Source organism: Elgaria multicarinata, chromosome 8 (assembly GCF_023053635.1).
Source record: "Elgaria multicarinata webbii isolate HBS135686 ecotype San Diego chromosome 8, rElgMul1.1.pri, whole genome shotgun sequence".
Classification (NCBI taxonomy): Eukaryota; Metazoa; Chordata; class Lepidosauria; order Squamata; family Anguidae; genus Elgaria; species Elgaria multicarinata.
Genome location: NC_086178.1, coordinates 105,615,958 through 105,640,105, shown reverse-complemented (window position 1 = coordinate 105,640,105; position 24,148 = coordinate 105,615,958). Strand labels below are relative to the sequence as shown.

General features: G+C 43.3%; 1 protein-coding gene across 2 annotated transcripts in view; it reads left to right on the top strand.

Moving 5' to 3' along the window:
- The window catches only part of PRXL2A (peroxiredoxin like 2A), a 31,798-nt gene extending 8,963 nt beyond the window's left edge, over positions 1-22,835 (top strand). The window contains exons 1-6 of one of the 2 annotated variants that reach the window (XM_063133144.1): positions 2,518-2,655; positions 8,658-8,837; positions 9,701-9,795; positions 12,255-12,395; positions 14,353-14,517; positions 22,249-22,835. In XM_063133144.1, the coding sequence (XP_062989214.1) occupies positions 8,660-8,837; positions 9,701-9,795; positions 12,255-12,395; positions 14,353-14,517; positions 22,249-22,359 (690 nt within the window). In that variant the 5' untranslated portion in view covers positions 2,518-2,655; positions 8,658-8,659 and the 3' untranslated portion in view covers positions 22,360-22,835. Of the gene's footprint in view, positions 1-2,517; positions 2,656-8,657; positions 8,838-9,700; positions 9,796-12,254; positions 12,396-14,352; positions 14,518-22,248 lie in introns of those variants that run through there. The other variant, XM_063133145.1, reaches the window with a different exon arrangement.
- Positions 22,836-24,148: the final 1,313 nt, after the last annotated feature.

The window sequence follows — 24,148 nt, the reverse complement described above, 5'->3', positions numbered from 1 at the left end:
TATAATACATAGATCAAGTGCAGTTCTGTAAAGTCCCTTGCACCTTGGGCATTTTTATTAATTACTAATGGATGTGACATAGCTACAAATGGTATTGGTCATCGTTGTTAATAGGCTATCGGGCTGAGGATCTATTTTGTAGTGGCTTGTAATTAGATGGGGATGCATTTTCAGCTACCATGAACAAACCTATTGTTGAAGCCTCTAAGCTACTACAGTGAGTATTGCCCCTACAGTACTAGCAGCTTTTGGTGATGGCACAAGATTGGGACAACTGGGAATAACAGGAAGAGAAACGAAAGGTGTAGGCTACAAGGGCTGTTAACCCCCGCAGCGATGGTGCAGCCCAATGGGGATCAAACAGTTATCACATGTTCTGTAAATTGCTGGCTTTCTTTCTGTAGCCCAGCTTCCTATCTGTTAGCCACCGCTCAGGCTAATAACCTCTTCACTGCTATAAGACTATAGGCATCCAGGGATCCAGAGATGCTTAATCAACATGAAATGAGGGGACAGCTTTGACTTGGGCCACAGCTAGACCTAAGGTTTATCCTGGGATCATCCAGGGTTCGCCCCTGCCTGAGCACTGGATCCCCTGTGTGTCACCTAGGTGAACAGGTTTGACCCCCGGACGATCCAGGGATAAACCTTAGGTCTAGCTATGGCCTTGATATGCATAATATTTCGTAGGTGTGAGCACTCAGGCTGTTGACTGATTCAACAGTCATGTGTGCATCCTAATGGGACCCTGGCCTTCGTCACGTGCCACACATGTTCGGGTCCTTTTGCCCAAGGTGCATTCTGGTTTGAAAGGGGGCTGGCGTTATGGTTCAACCATAACTCACAAACCGCCATAAATTGTCATACTAAAAAAACCCCAGCAACCCACGATAGCTTATCCACTGAATGAACTCGCCACAAACCTATATCTCAAAGGGCAACGCTAACTTCCGCCCATGAGGCACTACATGAGGGGTGAATCCTTTTCCCCGATAACATCCCATAATAAGTTTTGTTATGCACCAAACTTAGGTAGTCCACCAGAAAATTACATAGCTATTTACATGCAAAATTTGGGGCAGGTTGGACAATGGGGAGCTTGGCTATGCCCCCAGAACTGACTTTTTGCCCTTATTGGGAAAACACACAAAATGGTGTTCCCAACCATAACTGTGAGTGGTCCAACTGGGCCATCCATAAAATTCTATTGCGCACGCGCACTCTCGCTTTCGCCCCCTCTCCACTCCCAGCCTCTAACCTTGCTAAAGAAAATTCACCCAACCCCTTTCCTTACTATTTCTCTCCTTACTCTGTCCCTAACCTTCTTTCTCGCCTTTCGTAGCACCTAGCCTTGGCTCTTTCTTTCCCACTAATTATTTCCCTGCACTCTCAGCCCCTATCCTCACTATTTTTCTCCCCCTCACCCTATCTCACTGTTTCTCTCTCCTCTACCTATTTCCCTTGCTATTTTCCCCTACCTACCTCGCTATCTCTCTCCCCACATGTCTTCTGACTAGCCACCAACTTTCATTGCTCTTTGGAACAGAAGAGCAGCTGAAAACTTTTGACTCCACCCAGATACAACTATGTCCAGTGTCCTCTAATTACAAAACTATATAATGACACTATCCACACATCTTCCCCCCCCCCCGTTTTGTTTAAAGAAACAATTAAGTCAGCACTGTTGAAACATCTGGTAGTTTAGGTAACCGGTCACTTATCTCTAAATGTGGAAGGTTTCCAAATAAATCGATTAAAACGAGTCTTACAAGATGGCCCAGGCACAGTCTCAGAAGATGAAATCAGGTTTTCAGGTATTACTTTTGTATTTGGTGATGGTATGGTATCTTCCTAAGGATTGGAAGAAGGAATCTGTTTCTGTTAAATATTCCATGTTTGATCTCAACACAATACATCTTTTCTCCATCTAGTTTGCTATAAACTCTCTCCTCTGGCCCGAATGTTGGTAGTTATCAAACTAAATTGCACCAACTGTAGACATGGTCATCACTTCTTTTACCTTGGTAATCTGAAGTAGCAGTTTGTACATAGCCTAGTTGCCTTTCGGGAGCAAGAATCACTTCCAGCCAATTGGGCAGCAAAAACTGCTTCTAATTCTGCCCCCTTAGTATCCATATGCAACTGATTGGGAAAAAAAGTACATGGGATTAGGCAGGCTAGTCATCGTGTTTCATGGCCAAGTAGCATTGATGTGCTTATTACAGACTTGCAAACACATAAATGTTACTTACAGAAGCATCACGTCCTCCTATGCTCCAGAGGAATGTGTGTAACTTTGGGAACTAATGTCGCATGACCAAGATAACGTTGGGGGACTAATATCACACCGCATCTCTTGCACAAGATGCATAATGAGCCGACCCCATTTCAACACGATATGGGCTGGGTAGTAACACTTGGAGTAATGTACTTGGTCTAAGGCCAAGGCTTTCCTCGCTGGCAATGTGCCTGGGCCTGCCTACATTGTTGTCTTTGAGGAGGATGAGTCAAAAATAATCCCGCCTGCTGGAGCCGTTTCATACAGCAGCAGCCCGTCTGCTAGCCTAGATGGCTCTTGGCTTCCTTTGATCCAGATGGGCTTCGGGTGTTAAAAAGCGTGTTTATCTGCAGGCGTGCTACTTGTGTGGGATGCCGGTAAGTGTGTTCTCTTAACATATATTTGGGGTCATAGCTGACCCCAGAAGAATGTTAAAATCCCTCCAGACACAATGATCTGTGCTATTGCATGCTTGATGGGGTCTATAATAAAGAGGTAGAGTGTTCTGTGGGGTTAACCCCCACCTCAAATTGCATGTGCATTTGGAGTGTTTCATTAACGGGGCATTGGACTCATTTTCATTACAGTGAATTGGGTGCTTGTGTGTGTCTAAGATGAATGGGGGGGGGGAAATACATGCCTAAAGTATGGACATGCATTCCCTCCTCCCAGTTCTATGGTTTATACCAGCCTTCCTGGTGCCCTCCAGATGTGTTGGACCACAACTCTGAACATTCTTCATCATTGGCTATGCTGGCTGAAGCTGATGGGAACTGAAGTTCAGAACATCTGGAGGGCACCAGGTTGGGAAAGGCTGGTTTATACCAAGATCTTGGCATGGTATAAAACACACCGGCACTACATTAGCATATATGGTATTATATGTCCTATTGCAAATGATAGGCTATCCTTTGTATGGTTGATCAAATTGCTCATTGCTTGTTTACTTAATCAGTGGGTGTCTGTGGCTTTTTTTCTTTTTAAAAAGAAACGGGAGATTCGAATACAGGTCTCTCGCCGTCTTGTCTAGTCTGTCTCTTGGCAATGGGGGAAGGTTTAGCCATGCTTGCAGTTGAAGCAAGTGTGCACAAAATTGCATCAAAATGTGGGGATATATAAAGAACTGCTCAGACCATTGGCTCATCTCGCTGAGAGTTGCCTCCTCTGACTAGCAGTTTATCTTCATTGCCTGAGGCAACCATTTCCAGCCCTGCCACCAGAGCTGTTTTAACTGGGGTTACCAGGGGTTTGAGCCAAGGCACATGTCCTGCCCCTTGAATCCTGCTTTGGAAGATTGTACCCAAAAACGTCAGAGTGCGCTACAGTTTCTATAGCGATTTTTCTAGCCAGTTCATTCTGCTTGCACATGCAAGAAGCTTTAAATTGTCACTGTGTTGCTTGTTAGAGTGCTAGTGGCAGGAAATTTTTTAAAAATGCAACCTGAATAATCACATTTGAGGCCATTCTCTATTTCATATTTCCCTAACTTGGTGCCCTTCAGATGTCTGAGACTATATTTCCCAGCATTTCTGATCAATGGCCATGCTGGCTGGGGTTGGTGGGACTTGAAGTCTAAAACAACCAGACTGAGGAAGGCTGAAAGTCAATATCACTCTCAGAACAGTAGTAATTTCACAGATTTCTATGACATTTGAGTATTTGTCTCCCCACCACCACGCGCACGCCAATGTGAGATTTGTAAAAGAGAGGGCTGTTTAATTTTAAATGCTGCAGCAAACATCACAAAGTTGTATTTCAGTTGTCTGAGAAAATTGGGGGTTGAGCAATGATTTGCTGGCTAGCTAGCTAGGTCCTAGAGCTGATAAGTGTTCACTTCCACTACTGGCCTATTTAGAAACCAGAGCGGGGGAAGCCTGGTAAGATATAAGCAAAGGCTGGATAATTTAACTGTGAAATAGGTAGAGTAGGTTCAGGAAAATGGAGGGTTTAGATCAATAGTAATATTGTACTCCCAGGCTATTACGTCTACATAATCTGGCTTCTTAAAATTTGAGGCAGGTCTCCTAAGAAATTTGATCACACACACATTTGTCATCCCTCCTCCAGCGTATTTCATAATTGTGGAGGGCAAGGTCCTAGTATGACCAGAAAGGGAGTGTTGGATGGGACAGATGGTGCAGTCCTATGCATGTTGACTCAGATGAAAGCCCCACTGATTTCAGTAGGACTTTAAATGTATATCGGATTGCAGCCAAAGCCTCTTCTTTTCCTCTCCACCCCACCCTCCAGTAGCATGCCATGAGCTAGCATGTCTTAGGGGGCCTGACCTGTTCCAAAGGCTACAAATTACTGACCCTTGTCGTTTCTTTTGATCAGTCTTGGTGTTCACTAGTGTCCCAATTAGTGTATTACTGACCAAGAGTACCCGGAAGCAGTGAAGTCTGCTGCTAAAATTTAGTATTATTTTGTTTTCCTTGCAGTTACATCTTTAGCAAAACCTCGTGTAGTGCAGAGTGGTAAGTGGCAGTTACTGCAGCCGAAACTCTCCCCACGGCCTGAGTTCGATCCCAGCGGAAGCTGGTTCTCAGGCAGCCGGCTCAGGTCGACTCAGCCTTCCATCCTTCCGAGGTCGGTAAAATGAGTACCCAGCTAGCTGGGGGAAAGGTAACTGCGACTGGGGAAGGCAATGGCAAACCACCCCGCTAGAAAGTCTGCCAAGAAAACGTCAGCGAAAGCAGCCGTCCCTCTAGGAGTCAGCAATGACTCAAGTGCTTGCACAAGAGGTTCCTGTGGCGTTACACCCCACAAGTCAGTTCCCAAATGTATATCTGCAGTTTGTCAGTCTGTGGTTTTTAGAATGTTGGCCTGAGTGGGCGGAGTTAGAATGTCTTGGGAGGGGGGAGGAGTGATATATAAGGGAAGGACGGAGGGGATGGAGAAAACTTTTCAGGGGGACTTGTTAGGTACTCTTAGAGTCTGTAGTGCTCTCTGTGTTTATGGTACTTAAGTTCTGGGAAATTTGAGGGTCAGTGTAGTGAGTGGTGTCTTTAGAGTGTGGTGTGCACGTAGTGGAAGTATATTAATCAATACTGAGAATAAAGAAAGTTCAAGAGTGATTGTGTGAGAAAAAGGAAAGCGTGTATGTGAATGAGTGACAGGATTGTATGAAAGGTTTCAAAAAGGTTTTTAAATGTTGTTATTTGAAACAAAGCTTGTGAACTTTTAAAAATAAATTTTGATTGTTTTGTTTTTAAACTACCACAAAAATCCCATGTGTCTGTTTGGCATTTATCATCTTAAGTTTACACATATAACACCCACTCTGACAATCATTCACCTCAGCAGATATAACTCACAGCGCATTATTATATATATTAAAATCCTTCTCCATTTTAACCCCTTTCTCCACATAGTTTGGAGGAAGGTGGGTTTTATCCCTTGCCTCAGGCGTATCAGGCGGTGGTGCTTGGCTTGAGCAGGGAGTAGCCTCGGCCGGGTCTGGTGTTCAGAACCTGTGTTGTGGCATGCCAAGAAAATCTCTGCGAAAGCAGATGCCCCTCTAGGAGTCAGTAATGACTCAAGTACTTGCGCAAGAGGTTCCTTTCCCTACATCCTTAGGGGATCTTGGATCCATGCCACACAAATCAAACATCATGTGCCTCTTGTTTTGTTCCAGCCCCATATAATTTGGAATGGATTAGTATGTCATATATCAGAGCTACAAAGTCCATTATTTTAAAAATTCTATTGTAGCGACTCTTCTGTGTTCTTTCTCTCTCTCCTACACCGCAGGTTATTCTTGAATACTTATCGCTTCGTCTGTCCTCATTTTTATCATAACGGTGGACTCCTTAACCATATTATTTATTTATTTATTTATTTATTTATTTTTGCATTTCTGTCCTGCCTTTTTTCCTCCAAGGAACCCAAGGCGGCAGGCATGACCCTCCTCTCCATTTTATCCTCACAACAATAACCCTGTGAGGTGGGTTGGGCTGAGAGTCTATGATGGGCCCAAAGTCACCCAGTGGGTTTCCATGGCCAAGTGGGGACTAGAACCCGGGTCTCCCGACTCCCGGTCCAACACTTTAGCCACTACACCACACTGGCGAGTTCACCGTGAGAAAGCCTGGGCTAAATCTAATGCAATTTGCAATAATCTTGCTTTGGAATCTTACACAAACAAGATCTTGGCAGCCTCCAAGGTCAAGCATGAAGGAACTTCCGTCCTCTCTCTTTCATACTGTGTCATAAATTAGAGGGAGCTCAGTTTGGCATAACCATTGTTTTGTGCAACAAGTGAGTAATGAAGGAGCACTTTTTTTTTGCACAAACACTCCCTTGAGAGCACTACTGCTACCACTGCAGCTTGAGGATAGATGTCTAGCTGGTTTCACACATTCATGGGCATCACTTAGTGTTCTCTACCCTTGGTCACTGATAAGCTGAATGAGTGATCTGTGTGCCAGGGGGGTGATGCTCCACCAGGTTAGACTAGTGTACCACCAGTGATGTCTCTTTCTGGACAGGGAGCACCTGTCTGGCTTCATTTATGTCTGGGTAATTGCCATATTAGTTTAATGCCGTATTAGTTTAATGCAATTTTGTTATACATGGAGCTTTCCAGAAGACTTTCCAAAAGCTGTTGCTAGTTTCGCATGCAGCCATTGGAGATGTCTGTCCACAAACATGTCATCAGGCTTTTCGCTGACAAAACTGTTGTGGTTGAACACCCATTTTGCATGCGGACGATCGCAGGTTCAATCCCTGGCATCTCCACACAGGGTGGGGAAAGAATCTTGTCTGAAAACCTGAAGAGCTGCTGCCAGTCAGTGTTGACAATACTGGGCTAGATGGACCAAGCATCTGACTCAAGAGGAAGCAGCTTCATTTGGTGCTCCATGACCCAGTTCAGTCCTTCCCAGAAATTAAATGTCAAATTGTGCAATACAGTGAATTAGCCAGATTAAAAAGAGATTATGTGAAAGTGATGCTATGCATGAACATAATACCAAGGTTACAAAAACAACAAAAGACTATGACTGGAGTGTCTAATATGCTTTAAGGCACTTAAATATCTCGGAGTACAGATGTCAAAAAAATCTGGACAGGCTAACGCGGCTTAATAGCAACCGGACAGGTATTCAACCAGTGGCACAGCTAGGTAATTTTGAACTGTGATCTTAGGTATTACTTGCTGTGAAGCACACACAAAATATTTCTCTCTCCCCTGCCCCCCACCCACTGTCACCATTCCATGCTTACAATGGCTTCAACATTCCTTATAAGTCACAGCCAAACTGCAACAACCCATGATTTTTTTAAAAAAAGGTAAGAAATAATCAGTGCAGGTGCAGTTTCACATTTGAATCTCATCTCAATCATGACTACAGGAATAAAATGGGAGTTTGCTTTGGCTCCCCTGACATGAAACACATTTACGTGGGAATAAGCACAATTTTGTTGAGGAGAAAAAGAAAGGAACCTCTCGTGCAAGCAATGAGTCATTCTTGACTCTTGGAGGGACGCTAGCTTTCGCTGACGTTTTCTTGGCAGGCCTTACAGCAGGGTGGTTTGCCGTTGCCTTCCCCGGCCATTATTACCTTTCCCCCAGCTAACTGGGTACTCATTTTACCAACCTTGGGAGGATGAAAGGCTGAGTCGACCTGAGCCGGCTGCCTGAGAACCAGCTTCCGCTGGGATCGAACTCAGGCCGTGGGGAGAGTTTCAGCTGCAGAAACTGCTGCTTTACCGCTCTGCGCCACACGAGGCTCTTGTTGTAGAGAAGAATCGCCTATTTTAAAAGTAAAAAACCTAACAATGAGCACATACAGCCATGCACGTGCCCAGCCTGGCCACCCCCAACTATAAAATGCTGTAAAGGAAGCAGAAAGAAAGGATGCTGCAACAACCAGCTTCAGCCCGAATGGGTCCAGGGGTAGCCATGCTGGTCCAGGTACTGATGACAGGCGTGTTTGCTTCTGCCCGTTACCTGCTGCTCTTTGGGTAGGCTGGGCTGGGCTGCAGGACCCTGGACTTCAGCCCCGTGGTCCAGCCCTAGGTGCACCATTGCCTCCAACCCTAGTCCCCCTTGCTCCCAAAGTGGCTCTTGATTCACCCAACCAAGCAGTCGCTGATGGTGTTCGCTTGGAGAATCTATTCTGGTCCAAGTTGGGAACTCCTTTGAACTTCAAGCCCGTCCGTACCTCTATCACAAGATAGTCGTATCAGTATCCAGGATAAAATTGGAACAGTTTCCCAAGGGTAGCCGCATTAGCCCCTGAATACATTTGTTAGCCTTTAAGATTCTACAAGACTCTTCTTGTTGTTTTGGGGATAAAATTGGTGTCTTATGATCCTTTTGTTTTGAAACCTAGTCATCTGATGGAGTAATGTGTCCGCTTTCCTTTGCTTCTAGAGATGTGTTCTCACCTTGACCCAGGGATCCTCTCCGTGGCAATGTGGACCGTTGGCCTTGGAGCCGTTGGGGCTGCTGTGACAGGGATCATCCTTGCCAATACAGATTTATTTCTATCTAAAGCGGAAAAGGCCTCATTGGATGTACTGGAGGCAACAGATCTGAAGTCTGTGGGAGGAGGTAAGACCTGAAATGCATAGTATGTCTTGAAAGTTGTATGGTGGATGGGAACAGCCTCGTTTTCCATGAGTGGATAAAGGGCTAACGAAAATCCTCAGCTCTGCTTCCAGGAGATGGATTTGTAGCTTTGGAACACTCCTTGCTTGTGGAAGCTGACCATGATCTTCTATTTTGTGGAGCAAAGATAACCATTCTCCCTGTTTTTGAAAGAAAATGGTGTTTGTAGCTCCTTTGTGGCTCAGCTATCCTCTGCTATCAAGGTCTGATTGTCCGGGTATTTATTTTTAAATATCCGTATTTTCTGTTTAGCCCAGCTAGAAGCAAGTATTGCCTGGAATTGCGTCAGTTGCTCTTAAAGGTCAAAGTGATAATTGGTTAATTGGTTAACGACCTGTCAAGAGTGATTGATAGTCAATTATGTTGTAAATTGAAAGAGGCAGATAATGCTGTGTATAAATGTCTCCTATGTGAGCATATCTGCACTCTCCTGTGTGATGAAGTGACGTTCTGTGAGTATGTTTGTATATAACTGTATATAAGATCTCTAAATCTATACCTCAGTAAACTGCTGCTGAAGAAATACTTGTTCCTGTCGTTTGTGTTCCTGGCTGTATCACGTTTCTCTGAAATCTACCTGATTCTGTTGTATACTTTGCTAATCTCTCTGTGCCTGGAGAGGAATTTTATTGAACAGCACCAACACTGATTTGTGAGCCTGTGGCATGGTGGCTTAGCCTGAAATGAAGTGATTTTGTTTAACACAGGTTGCTCCTGGGTCTTGGATTTCAGGTAGTCTCCAGAGCCTCTCTCCTGTCCAAGTCAATTAGGGGCACCATAACCTATATTATTGTCTGTTCCCTTAGGAGAGCAAATAACGTTCAAAGCAGGGGAGTTGTGGAAGAAGAATGGTGCTGTCATCATGGCAGTGCGGCGACCTGGATGATTTTTGTGCAGAGAGGTACTGTGGTTGTTCCTTTGTGGGTATGTCTGGAGAACGGATGATGGGGCTTAACCCGCTGTAATTTCAAGGAGTTTGGATTAAACACAGAGAGAAGGCTCTAGTTCTCACTGAGGTGGTAGACCTGTGCTTGATGTCAATGCGGTGGTGAATTTGCTCTGGATTTCAGTCAGAACTTTAAAAGTGCTGTCCAGGGTGCTAATCCTAGTTGGAGGTGGGTTCAGCACCTTGGACAGCTACTTTAGAGTTCTGCCTGGAACCCAGAGCGGATTCTCAACCCCACTGACATCAGAGCCACCAGCCTCCATTGGTGCCAGGCCAAGATCCCCACTCCTGGAAATTCCTCAGTACTTGCAAGTTGGATGTACAGCACCTCCCTGGGTGTCTTACACACAGGGACTTGCGAGTAGTTTTGTGAGATACACAGTTTGCAAGAAAGGAGAACTCTTCACAGTTTGCTAGCGTCTGTCTACCTTGCACTACAGTGGTTTAGTTGTGGCCTTGCTCACACGGTGTCATCCCTGAAGACTGGCTGTATAGAAACCATCTTTTAAAAACTACATCTAGTGTGAAATCAGCTTGAGAAAGGTTTTTAATTTATCCGTTAGATATGGTTACAGATTTTTTCCCCTTGGCAATTCATGGTTTGAGCTCCGTAGAGATAAAAGAAGAACCTGTCTTTTGTAGCAACTTTTGCTTGTGCAAGCATTTTACAGGGAAGGCCTAAGAATAATTTGAAATAAATAAAATAAAGAGTGATGTACAGGAGGACTGTTTTATAACATCCTCTCCTGTCCAACCCAAGATGCTAATGCTCTGTTACAGTGATGGGCGACTTGTGGTCCTCCAGATATTTTGGCCTAAAGCTCCCATTAGCCCTGGACAGCATAGCCAACGGCTATGGAAGGCCACAAGTTGCTCCCCACCACCCCCCCGCCGTATTGACAGAGGCTGCCTTCCTGTCTTGCAGCTTTTAAAGTATTTCCTACTCTTGGAGTAGGCTGTACTAGAGGCCTTTCCTGATGGCTACCAGAATTAAAATAGTTATCTTTAAAAGCGGAGATCTTTAGAAAAAATCCTGGCGGTTATGCTATCAGTGGCTACTAGTAGTCATGATGGCTATATGCTATCTCCAGGATTGCAGGCAGCATGCTCTGAATACCAGTTGCTGGGGAACAGGAGCAGGGTGGTGTTTTGCACTCAGGTCCCGCTTGTGGTCTTCCCATGTGCATCTCCTAGGCCACTGTGGGAAACGGGATTTTGGCCTAGATAAGCCTTTGGTCGTATCCAGTAGGGCTCTTTTTCCGGTTACGAGAAATTTATGCTCTCGTGTGACTGCGTTTGTCAGCATGTTGTCAGTTTTTGTACTATGTGAAATGGCTTCATATTTCTTCTTGATATTTCTGATTTGCTTTTGTTTCCTTCTCTTTTGCTCCCATGTCTTCCATTCGAATGAGCTGTGCTCATTTTCAAGCCAGCCTTGCCCATCGGCACTTTTTCGTCAATGCTCATGTACTCTGTCATCTGTCTTCCTCCTTTTCTTCTGTATTGGACTCCTAAAAATGTGCCATGAATTGTGGAGATGCAGTAGGATGTTTTGACATAGTGGAGAGTCCCTCCAGCCACTGAACTTGCCATTAAATTAGGGCTTAGAATTGGTTTGTAGCAGCCTTTCCCTGCCTAGTGGCCTCCAAATGGGCTGCAACTCCCATTATCCCAGCCAGCATTGCCAATAGCCATGGGAGTTGCAGTCAACACATCTGGATGGCCCAAGTTGGGCAATGTGCAAATCTACAGCCGAACACTGTTGAATAGTCAAAATGCAAAAATTAATCCTAATCCTTTATCTAAGACTAACTAACTTAGATGGAGGATTAGGTCCAACATGAGCATTAGGCCTAATCCTCCATCCAGACTAATATTACAATAGTAATCAGAGCGGTTTACAATAGTAAAAAAACACACACGACATAATAAACAATTTCAATGATGTATCAATTAAGATTATAAAATGAGACATTAAAATAAGGGCAAATGACAGAATTAAAACTGAGAAGCAGCAGATCGCAGACTGAAAGCCAGGTGAAATAAAAAGGTCTAAGAAAGCCCTGTCTATTCCTTAGATTATAGGTGTGCACAAGGCAGATCTCCAGATGTTTGGACGTCAACTCACAGAAGCCCCTGCCAGCATTGCCAGTGATCAGAAATCCTGGGTATTGTCCAAAACATTGGAAGATCTACTTTCTGCCCACCCCTGCCTTAAATATACCACTTAGCTGTAACAGACTGGAACTCCAGTTCTAAAAACCCATTCTGTCTGTGACACCATCTTAACATGAATTCTTGAGCATTAAATTTAATCCCGGGATTTAGTTTGGTAGAGCAGTGTGAGTGCTGAAGCTAACTAGGAATGGCTGTAGGCTGCCACTGAATAAACCCAACTCTTCTTTCATTTTTAGGAGGCTGCTGAGCTGTCCTCTCTGAAGCCTCAGCTTGACCAGCTGGGCGTCCCCTTATATGCTGTCGTGAAAGAGAATATTGGGTCCGAGGTGGAGGCTTTCCAGCCATACTTCAAAGGGGAAATATTTCTGGATGAAAAGGTGAAGTCATTGTCGATTTGTGCCCAGGATGTTGATCCCTCCTGCTTCTCTGTCCTTCTCTCCCCTTCCTCTCTCATGCTATGGAATTTTCATTAGACACTTTGAGCCACTCTGTCTAAAGGTGTTTTCGTATGTGAAGCTTAAAGCTATGCTTGCTTGAATTGGTCTGTAATGCAGGTGTAAAACCTGTGCTGGCCAAAATGCTCATTCCAAGTGCCTCTCTCTTCTGGAACAAGGACCACATGCTTACCTGGGAGAGGCTCAAAAGTGGCTCAAACCTCATCACCTATGAGTCTTGGAAACCAGATCCGCTTGTGTTGGTCCATGACCCCCACCAGTTGAGCTCCATTGCATGGCACATGGAGGCCCCACTCATTGCGGTGAGAGATGTGGGCGGGTGCATTTTCACCCCTGGCAAGCCTCTTCAAGTCCTGTCTGCTATGGTTGCAAGGTCTGTAGAGAAGCTGCTGGCATGTAGATGAGCTTAGCAGAGCTGCTACTTAAGAGGTTAATTGGCTTTTAGGTTTCTATTTATATATCATTAATGGACGTATGCTGAAAACAGCTTTGAAGTATTGACATGTTTTTGCATGATTTGCCTATAAGCACGCATAGATAAACGGAAAGATTAGGGCGGCTATTTGCTCCCATCATAATTTTAATCCTTTAGAGAAACAGGGCTGTGCGTCCCAATTAGTCATCCCGCCTTCTAAAAGGAGGAAGCTAAAAATACAAAAGCGCATGAAAAGGTAATAGCAACGGGGATGAATAAGAGGAGATTGCTATGTTTATTATTGGTAGGTGTGCCTCTTGAACACAGTCTGCATATCTCAAGGGGGAAGAAGCTGTCTTACTATTACCTGATACAATACATTCTGGAGCTCTTCCTTTTGTTTTCCGCCCAAAGCTACGTTCTATTTCTCATTACTGTAGGAAACTTTATGACAAATATCCAGCACAGATTTAGGCCCGCTTAATCTCCCTTCATCCCCTCAAGTCTTGGATTGTAGCCCATAGCGATGAAGAATTGGCCAGAGCCATGAATACCCACAAGTCCCTCTTCGGTAAACCCTGTCTGTATTGCAAATCATGATGAAGTCAGGCTGTTGCTCTACCTTTGAAACACTCCCTTTTCTGCTTTCCTCTGCTAGTCCAACTCTGGTGTCCTTCGTCCTCATTGTACACATTATAGAGCAGAGTGGAAAGTCCCTGGTTTCTTATGCAAGATGCATAGCGAAAAGATCAGAATATCTAATAGCATCAAAAAGCTAATGTTTGTGAACATCAATTCATCTTTCAGTATATTGTATTTGTGGCAGTGAAGTTTCTCCGTGAACAGTGCCTGGGTCAGGATGCAGATGTAGGAAGGAGAGGGGTGTGCTCAAACACACACACACAGAAAGAGATGTGTGAGGTGGTGGCAAGAGAAAGACACAAACACACACACATGGAGAAGAAGGTGCTGTTCATGTAACTGTAAATTCTGCTGGGCAGTGTGTGTGCAGCCAAGGAATACAAATTATGTGCCGAAAGCTGGAGTCCACAACTTGTATAAATTATGCAGTTTGAACTCATACCCACTAACCACCAAAGATCTTGCACAATTACCCTTCTGGTTTCTGAGATTTTAGCAACTGTTGCCCACATACTTCAATTTTAAGTATATTTTTTTGCAGTCATAAGGGCTAGAAACTTGCTTTTGTATTCTTCCACAAAAGCCGAGATCCTTAGGAAGCTGGGTTTTATGTGTGCCCGGTACCGCATTCTCTGCATTCCTGCAGAATGGCAGCAAACACACAGCCCTGTCTGTAGCGAGCTGAACCTTGTTTATAGTGCGGTAACTCCAGCTGCCTGTCCTCCAGCTGGCTTTGCTGGTAAGTATCATTGTAGTTCTCTGGGAAGATCTCTCTTTACCTGTCTCTTTTAAAGCTTATTGTTTCCTAATCCCTTTCTATAGAAGCAATTCTATGGGCCTCTGAAAAGAAAGATGATGTTCCTGGGCTTTATTCGGTGCAAAGTCTGGAGGAATTTCCTCCGTGCTTGGAAGCATGGATTTCATGGTAACATGGATGGAGAAGGCATTATCCTGGGAGGAGTTTTCGTGATTGGTCCTGAGAAGCAGGTATGGGGTGTATGTGTGTATATTTTGCACTCTCCCTTATATTCATTCACATACATACATAAAAAAATTGAGTGGGAGTGCAGAGTGCATTTTTTGGTTTTGTTGCTAGGAATCTTGTGGATCTGTGTTCTTTGCCGTTTTCAACTCATTAAAGAATCTTGGAGCTCAGTCCTCTTATCCAGCAGAAATAGGGATGGCTTGACCATTGTGCTAAGAACACCACAGTGGAGGGCCCAATTTTTGGTGTACTAAGCTGGGAACATGTATAAAAACATCTCCATCTTGCTGTCTTCTCAAATCTTTCTTTTTTGCAGCTCGTAACAGGGTAGAGAAAATTTGTCATTTTTAGCAATGTATGAAAAAAAAAAATTAAAAAATTGCTAGCCTTACGAGGGATGGGATCAGGCTTTGCATTGCAGATGATTAAAGGAGAAAGTAAACAGTAAATGTGGTTCTTGGGGAGCGCCCCACAATAATGTACTTCTGTGTAGGGATCACCCTTGTTAAGTATATGAAAAGAAATACTTGCTTAGTCATTAAAATTGTGTGTGTGTGGCTATCTCAGGGTTAAACAGAGAAAGTCTATCTGTGGGCAATTACCTTGAGATAGAGGCTGTTCTGGGAACCTTGCCAAGATTCTAAGTTAGCCTCATCACAGCTGTATGTAATGTAGATAAGAATTGTGTAGATCTGTATATAGTTTCTCACTTGTGTTAAATGGAACTCATCACTGCTCTCTGATCACTGCTCTATGATCACTGCTCTCTGTGTATGCCTCAGTGTGCTGATCTGAACTGATCTGAATTGAACTGCACAGAAGCCTGAAGGAAATAAACCAGCTCTGCTGTGTAAGACCTGCGTGATGTGTGTTTGTTTCTGAGCACAAACAGAGTTCCAGAGAGAGAAAAGTTCTGGCACAATAACCCAACAAAGGTTATGGGCCCAGTCTAGCCTAGACCAGCCTACGCCAGCCTAATCCAGGCAGAAGAACCAGAACTTGATGGGAACGGTGCAGTATCAGAACCAGGAGTCTGCTAAAACAGAAAACTGTTGATGAAGGAAGACATCAAGCTAAAGCCAGTGCTGCAAAGTGAGGAAAAATCTCAGAGGAAAAATCTCAGTCGGCTGACTCTGAGGAGGACTCTGAGCAGGAGGACGGTGAGATACCAATTCCTAAAGCAGAGGGAATGGCAGGAGCTAATATGTCTGGTTTGCATCAATTGTTAGAAAAGCTGAATGACTCTAACTATGCATTATGGTCTTACAAAATGCAAATGTATCTGATTCAGGCTGAACTGTGGTATGTAGTCACAGAGAATCCACCAGATAGAGCAGATCCACAGAATGCTAAATGGTTTAAGGACGATGCAAAAGCAATGGCAGTTATTGCATTAGCTGTGGAAGACTCTCAAATTTCCTTCATTCAGTTTTTGAATACATCAAAAGAGTGCTGGAATGCGCTACAAGCTGTATATCAAAGAGAAACAGCGGGCAGTAAAATAATTCTAACCGGGAAGCTGTATGGAATGAAGCTGAAACCAGGGGAGTCTATGTCAAACCATTTGAAAAGCATGAGAGAAATCTTCAATCAACTCAGGGCACGAGGGATGGAGTTTACAACTATACACCAAGTCTATGTGATTTTGTCAAGTCTTGATTCATCGTACGACGCAGTTGTCACCATGATGGAAAGTCAAGAGGAGAAAAATTTAACCCTCGAGTATGTAGCTGGAAAACTACTGGAAACCTATGAAAGAAGACAAGCTTCAAAACAACAGAGCTTTAAACATCCTGTGGCTGAATTTCAACAAAGCCATAAATCTTCTGATGTGGGGGCTGCATTAAAGGCAAGGAAATGCTTTAACTGTGGTTCCACAGGACACTTAAGGCGGGATTGCAACAACAAGAAGAAAAAGCTGTTGACAGCAAAGTGGAGAGAAGAAAACAACATGAATGAAGCTGAATCAACAAAGAAGTGTCTTCTAGCAAGAGTCAAAGAGACAATGAATCCTTGGTTTTTGGACTCTGGGGCTTCAATAAGTATGGCAAAAGACAAACTTTCATTTGTAACCTTGGAAACTTCTACTTCAGAGCAAAAGTGTGTTACCCTTGCAAATGGAACAAAAATCCAGATATGTGGTGTGGGTAATGTATATTTTGATTGTCTGGGAGTTGAACTACAAAGTGTTTTATATGTACCAGAATTAGAAACAAACCTTCTAAGTGTGTTTCAGTTAACAGAAATGGGGTATGAGGTTTGTTTTACTGAAGAAAATTGTACTATAAAACAGGGAAACAAGGTGTGTGTGCAGGGAATAATGAAAGAATCTTTGTATGTGATTAATACTTGTACAGAAAATGAAGTTGTAGCCAGCAAAGTCACAACAAAAACAATAGCCAATTGCAAACCACACCAAGAGTGCATCCATTTAACTCATAAAAGGTTTGGTCATGCTAACTATAAAACAATTTCTAAGATTCCAGAATTGTGTGAAGGGGTGAAAATCAAACCATGTTCTAACTATGTAGAATGTAATGTATGCAGTGAAACCAAGTGTCATAAGTCAAACATTCCAAAACATAGTGAGAGAACAACAAAAAGAATTTTTGAATTAATTCATGCAGATCTTGCAGGTCCTTTTGAGACAAGTCAAGGAGGAAACAGATTTTTCTTGTCTATTGTTGATGATTACAGTAGATTTGGATTTGTGTATGTGTTAAAACAGAAGAGTGAAACTTTTGGAAAGTTCAAAGCGTTTGTTAAGTGGAGTAAAAATAGATTTAAAGAACCTATAGCTAATCTAAGAACGGACCGGGGAGGTGAATTTCTCAGCAACCAATTAAAAAAATTCCTCAGTGATGAGGGTATACAACATGACCTTACTGCTCCATATTCACCATTTCAAAATGGAGTTGCAGAAAGGAAAAACAGAACCTTGCAGAACATGTTAAGAGCTCTATTGAAAGAGTCAGGATTGTCTAACCTGTTCTGGGCAGAAGCTTTGTCCACCTCAAATTATTTGTTAAACAGGCTTTACCACTCTGTACATGAAAAAACTCCATATGAAATGTTTTACAAAAGAAAACCTAGAGTGTCACATATACGGGTTTTTGGAAGTAAATGTTTTGCTCATATTCAGAAAGAAAACAGACCAGGAAAGCTAGCTCAAAGAGGTTTGGAATGTAAACTGTTGGGATATGATACACAAACAAAAGGCTATCGTTTGTGGTCTCCATATCACAAAAGTGTAATTGTGAGCAGAGATGTAGTTTTTCATGAACAAATGCAGGAAACAAAACAGTATGTAAGTTTGCCTGTAGAACAGAAAGCTGTAGAAACAGAAGAAATTCCTGAACAATCTCAGCAAGAGAGGGAGGGGGAAGAAACTGTAAAGGAGGAAACTATGCCTGTAACTATGCCAAGACGATCAGAAAGGGAACGCAAAGCTCCAATTCGTTACTCAGATGAATACCAAAGCAAACAGGTTTCTCATAGAGCTTTACTAATAGCCTATGAACCTACTTCATTTGAGGAAATTCAGGAAATGGAACCTACAGAAGCTCAGGGCTGGCATGAAGCAATATCAGAGGAAATCAGAGAAATGAAAAAAATGAAACGTGGGAGCTAGTACCTTTACCTGAAGGTCGTAAAGCCATTACCTGTAAATGGGTATTCAAAGTAAAACAAAATGAGGAAGGACAGGTGGAACGTTCAATGGTAAAACACAAAGAGATGCTTTTAAAGCTGGGTCTCAGATTGTAACACAATTTAAACAACATGCGCAAGAGGAGGACTGTTAAGTATATGAAAAGAAATACTTGCTTAGTCATTAAAATTGTGTGTGTGTGGCTATCTCAGGGTTAAACAGAGAAAGTCTATCTGTGGGCAATTACCTTGAGATAGAGGCTGTTCTGGGAACCTTGCCAAGATTCTAAGTTAGCCTCATCACAGCTGTATGTAATGTAGATAAGAATTGTGTAGATCTGTATATAGTTTCTCACTTGTGTTAAATGGAACTCATCACTGCTCTCTGATCACTGCTCTATGATCACTGCTCTCTGTGTATGCCTCAGTGTGCTGATCTGAACTGATCTGAATTGAACTGCACAGAAGCCTGAAGGAAATAAACCAGCTCTGCTGTGTAAGACCTGCGTGATGTGTGTTTGTTTCTGAGCACAAACAGAGTTCCAGAGAGAGAAAAGTTCTGGCACAATAACCCAACAACCCTGGAGGCATAGAATCTGGATTATGTAGCAGGCTAATTCATGCCCCTGCCTGCGTGTGTAGATTGTACATACATTAGGGCATGAGAGAGATCACCTGGGTTCCTTCAGCACGTCTGGAAATAATCATGTGAGCTGGATGCTCCCATGTTCAACCTCTCTCGTTGAAGCCACGTTTGAACCAGCTTCATGTCGTGTGCGCACACCAGACGTGACTGTAGCCTGCCAGGGCTATTTGTACTGCTGAAAATATGACTTTGTTAAAGAAAGGCCAAGCAGCTCCAGTGACCGAAGGTTCTTTTCTGGAATGTGCAAGTCTGTTTTTGCCTGAATGCTCCATTACCTTTGGTTAAAGGGTCTAGCAAAGTTGTGAAGCAATTCAAAAGGGGGGATGTGCAGAGCTAGAAAAGGTGATGCAGACGAAGACGAGTATGGTGAAGAAATGCAACAGCTTGACTTCAGTTTGTTCTGCATTTTGCTTATAAGAATTAATACCTGAAAACATTACCCACAGCTAATCACGAGAGAAAGTATCTCTGTAGATCAGGTGGGTTATTGTGGTCCATGGGCCATAAGCGGGCCCTGGGCAGTGTTTTGTTAACCCTGCTAAGTCCCCTAACACCTATGTAATCCCAGCGATTCTGCTGGGAGACATGTCACATGGGTAGGGTGACCGTATGAAAAGGAGGACAGGATTCCTGTATCTTTAACAGTTGCATAGAAAAGGGAATTTCAGCAGGTAACATTTGTATGCGTGTCGCACCTGGTGAAATTTCCTCCATCACAACAGTTAAAGCTGCAGGAGCTATACTGCAGCTATACTGTGACCAGATTTAAAAGAAGGCAAGGCACGTGCAGCTTTAACTGTTGTGATGAAGAAGGAATTTCACCAGGTTCCCCATATATACAAATGACACCTGCTGAACTTCCCTTTTCTATGCAACTGTTAAAGATACAGGAGCCCTGTCCTCCTTTTCATAGGGTCACCCTACACATGGGGAGCGTGTGGGCCTTGCTTCCCAGCCAAATCATGCTCCCCCAGGCCATAGCTAGACCTAAGGTTTATCCCTGGATCGTCCAGGGGTCAAACCTGTTCATCTAGGTGACACACAGGGGATTCAGTGCTCAGGCAGGGGCGAAGCCTGAATGAACCCAGGATAAACCTTAGGTCTAACTGTGGCCCCAGTCTGCCAAGCAGCTGTTTGGCAGGCTGGGGGAGCGTGACTCTGGAGATTCTCCTGGGAAACTCAGCACATGGGGAACATGTAGCGCAGTGATTCTCAACCTTTTTTGCTCCCTTCCCCCATTTTACCATTGTTCAGAATAGAATTCCCCCCTTCCCAAGATAGTGTAACTCAAAAGGTACATTCCAAATAATAGGCATATAATACTGAAAATCTTTAATTTTTTTCTATATTAGTCCCATTTAATGGGGCAACGCAAAGCATGGCCCCTTTTACATTCTCAGCTCCCATGCTTTGCGTTGCCCCTTTACATGGGACATTTGAAACTTCTAGGATAGGGAGGGAGGGAAAAGAGAGCAAAGGCCTGGCTTTTGCAGACAACATGACACTTTTCTGGGATGTTTTTAATAACGTGTAGGAAGACATAATCTACAGGACATCATACTCTGCTGAATAGTGGTCCCAATTCTCCCCGTGGAACCCTAAATTCCCCCCCGGGGGGAATTCCCCCCTTGTTGAGAACCCATAGTGTAGAGGCTATAGATCTTGTCCCTTGTACGATTGGAGGATTGGGAATCTGCCCTTTAGTATCAGTTCCTTCATGTATACAGAATCAGATAGCTACAGTCATGTGAAAAAGAAAGTACACCCTCTTGGAATTGTATGATTTTACATATCAAGACATAATAACAATCATCTGTTCCTTAGCAGGTCTAAAAATTAGGTAAATACAACCTTAGATGAACAACAACACATGACATATTACACCGTGTCATGATTTATTTAACAGAAATAAAGCCAAAATAGAGAAGCCATGTGTGAAAAAGTAAGTACACCTTATGATTCAATAGCTTGTAGAACCACCTTTTGCAGCAATAACTTGAAGTAATCATTTTCTGTATGACTTTATCAGTCTCTCACATCGTTGTGGAGGAATTTTAGCCCATTCTTCTTTACAACGTTGCTTCAGTTCATTGAGGTTTGAGGGCATTTCTTTATGCACAGCTCTCTTGAGGTCCCGCCACAGCATTTCAATCGGGTTGAGGTCTGGACTTTGACTGGGCCATTGCAACACCTTGATTCTTTTCTTTTTCAGCCATTCTGTTGTAGATTTGCTGGTGTGTTTGGGATCATTGTCCTGTTGCATGACCCAATTTGGGCCAAGCTTTAGCTGTCAGACAGATGGCCTCACATTTGACTCTAGAATACTTTGGTGTACAGAGGAGTTCATGGTCGACTCAATGACTGCAAGGTTCCCAGGTCCTGTGGCTGCAAAACAAGCCCAAATCATCACCCCACCACCACCATGCTTGACAGTTGGTATGAGGTGTTTGTGCTGATATGCTGTGTTTGGTTTTCGCCAAACGTGGCACTGTGCATTATGGCCAAACATCTCCACTTTGGTCTTATCTGTCCAAAGGACATTGTTCCAGAAGTCTTGTGGTTTGTTCAGATGCAAATTTGCAACCCTAAGCCATGCTGCCGCGTTCTTTTTAGAGAGAAGAGTCTTTCTCCTGGCAACCCTTCCAAACAAACCATACTTGTTCAGTCTTTTTCTAATTGTACTGTCATGAACTTTAACATTTAACATGCTCACTGAGGCCTGTAGAGTCTGAGATGTAACTCTTGGGGTTTTTGCAATTTCTCTGAGCATTGCACGGTCTGACCTTGGGGTGATTTTGCTGGGACGTTCTCTCCTGGGAAGATTGGCAACTGTCTTGAATGTTTTCCACTTTTGAATCATCTTTCTCACTGTAGAATGATGGACTTTAAATGGTTTGGAAATGGCCTTATAACTCTTCCCAAATTGATGGGTAGCAGCAATTGCTTCTCTAAGATCATTGCTGATGCCTTTCCTCCTTGGCATTGTGTTAACACACACCTGAATGCTCCAGACCAGCAAACTGAAAAAACTTTGGCTTTTATAGAGGTGGTCATACTTGCTGATGATCAATTAATCACAGGCATTTGATTAACAGCAATTGTCTGCTACTTAGCATCTTAATTCCTATAGAAGCAGTAAGGGTGTACTTCCTTTTTCACACATGGCTTCTCCATTTTGGCTTTATTTCTGTTAAATAAATCATGACACGGTGTAATATGTCATGTGTTGTTGTTCATCTGAGGTTGTATTTACCTAATTTTTAGACCGGCTAAGGAACAGATGATTGTTATTATGTCCTGATATGTAAAACCATACAATTCCAAGAGGGTGTACTTTCTTTTTCACATGACTGTAGGAGGATTGCAGAAGTGTAATTGGCCCGAAAGTAGTCTGGTGCAAAAGTGCATTTCTAACCTGTATTTTTCCCTTCTGTTTTAGGGTATTCTCCTGGAGCATCGTGAGAAGGAATTTGGAGACAAAGTGAGCCTTGATGCTGTCCTTGATGCTGTTAAGAAGATCAAGCCACAGCCTTCAGAATCTAAGAAATAAAGATATACATTGCCCTCTTAAGTTACAAAACCTAGAATGTCTGGGTATAAACTCACCTTATATCTCTGTTAGACAATAAATCCTTCCCAAATACCTTCAGCATAAATTACCATTACAATGCCCATTTAGTACAGTTGGCTCAAGGTATCCAGTGACTCCTTCTGTCTTTGTCTTACTGGTTTAATGAAAGGCTTGATCTGAAATCTTAAGGTCTGGCCAGGATGGTTTCCAGTTGGAACAAAACCACCAGGCGTATCTGGGTATCTGTGTGGGGAACTGATGGTGATAAACTAATAAAAACGGCATTTGATGTTATTACAAAAGTGAAAATTGGTTGTTTTTGTACGCCCACCTTCCTAACCTGCCAGTCCCTATTTCTTTATGGCTCCCATTCAAGCTGAATATTTCTTTTCTGCCTCAAAGCTCAAACACCACATGATCTTGGAGATCTGTGATAAGTTAATAGGAGCCATGTGTGGGGGACCATTTTGGATAGCAGAAACATGGGAGGAGGTGTTTCCCACTGTGCTATTTTATCCACTCAAAACCATTCCCTGAAGCTGCTATTTGACCAGACAATGCAGGTGTCTCTGGCTGCTCCTTAAACTTCCATAAAAAGGCTCTCCCAAACACAGATCTCCTGCCACACATCTAGATTTGTGACTTGGTACACATGGCATTAACTGTACCGCCTGCGGAGCAGGTTAAGGTGTTTTTAATAGGCCCTGTTCAGAAGACATTTTAAACCACAGCTTTAACCACAGCGAATAAGGCAAAAAGCCTTATTCACCATGGTTAAAGCCGTGGTTTAATGTGTCTTCTGAACAGGGCCATAGTGAGCTCAGGGATCTATTTGAATTGGGACAGCAGCTAATAATAATAATAATAATAATAATAATAATAATAATAATAATAATAATATTGTATTTCTTACCCGCCTCTCCATTCTGATCGAGGTCGGGAAACAACAGTAAATATAAAATACATAAAACTGAATTAAAACATAATATACGTTGTTAAAACATCCTAAAATCATTTTAAAACAGCCTAAAATTCCAATGGGTAGGCCTGCCAGAAGAGATCAGTCTTAATAGCTTTCTTAAATGCTAAAAGATTGTGAAGTTGACGAGTCTCCTCCAGCAGGCCATTCCACAGTCTGGGCATAGCAGAAGAGAAGGTCCTCGGGGTAATACCAGTCAGCCTAATTTTGGCTGACTGAAGTAGATCCTTCCCAGAGGACCTGAGTGTGAAGGGCGGATTGTATGGGAGAAGGCGATCCCGCAGGTAGCCTGGACCCAAACCATGTAGGGCTTTAGAGGTGATAACCAACACTTTAAACTTTGCCCGGAAACTACTTGGCAGTCAGTGAAGAGATTTTAAAACTGCTGTAATGTGGCCACCCCTAGGTGCACCGGTGACCAACCTGGCTGCCCTATTTTGAAGTAGTTGAAGTTTCTGGACTATGCACAAAGGTAGCCCTATGTAGAGCGCATTGCAGAAGTCGAGCCTCAAAGTTACCAGTGCATGCACTACTGTCCTTAGGACTTCCGACTCTACGAAGGGGCGCAGCTGGCGTATCAGCCACATAGGGAGGTTAACCCTTTCCTCCCTACCATGATCCTGGACTGATGTACTGCAATTAGCAGGGGGAGGGGGATTCATTTTTCCTATCATTTGATAGTGCAAAGGGGTATTTTTTTGGTCAGGATAGCAGTGGAGGAGAGAAAAGTGAAACCTTTCCTACCTGCACGCTGTAGTCCTGAATCAGAACAGCCTTCCCCCTTCTGTT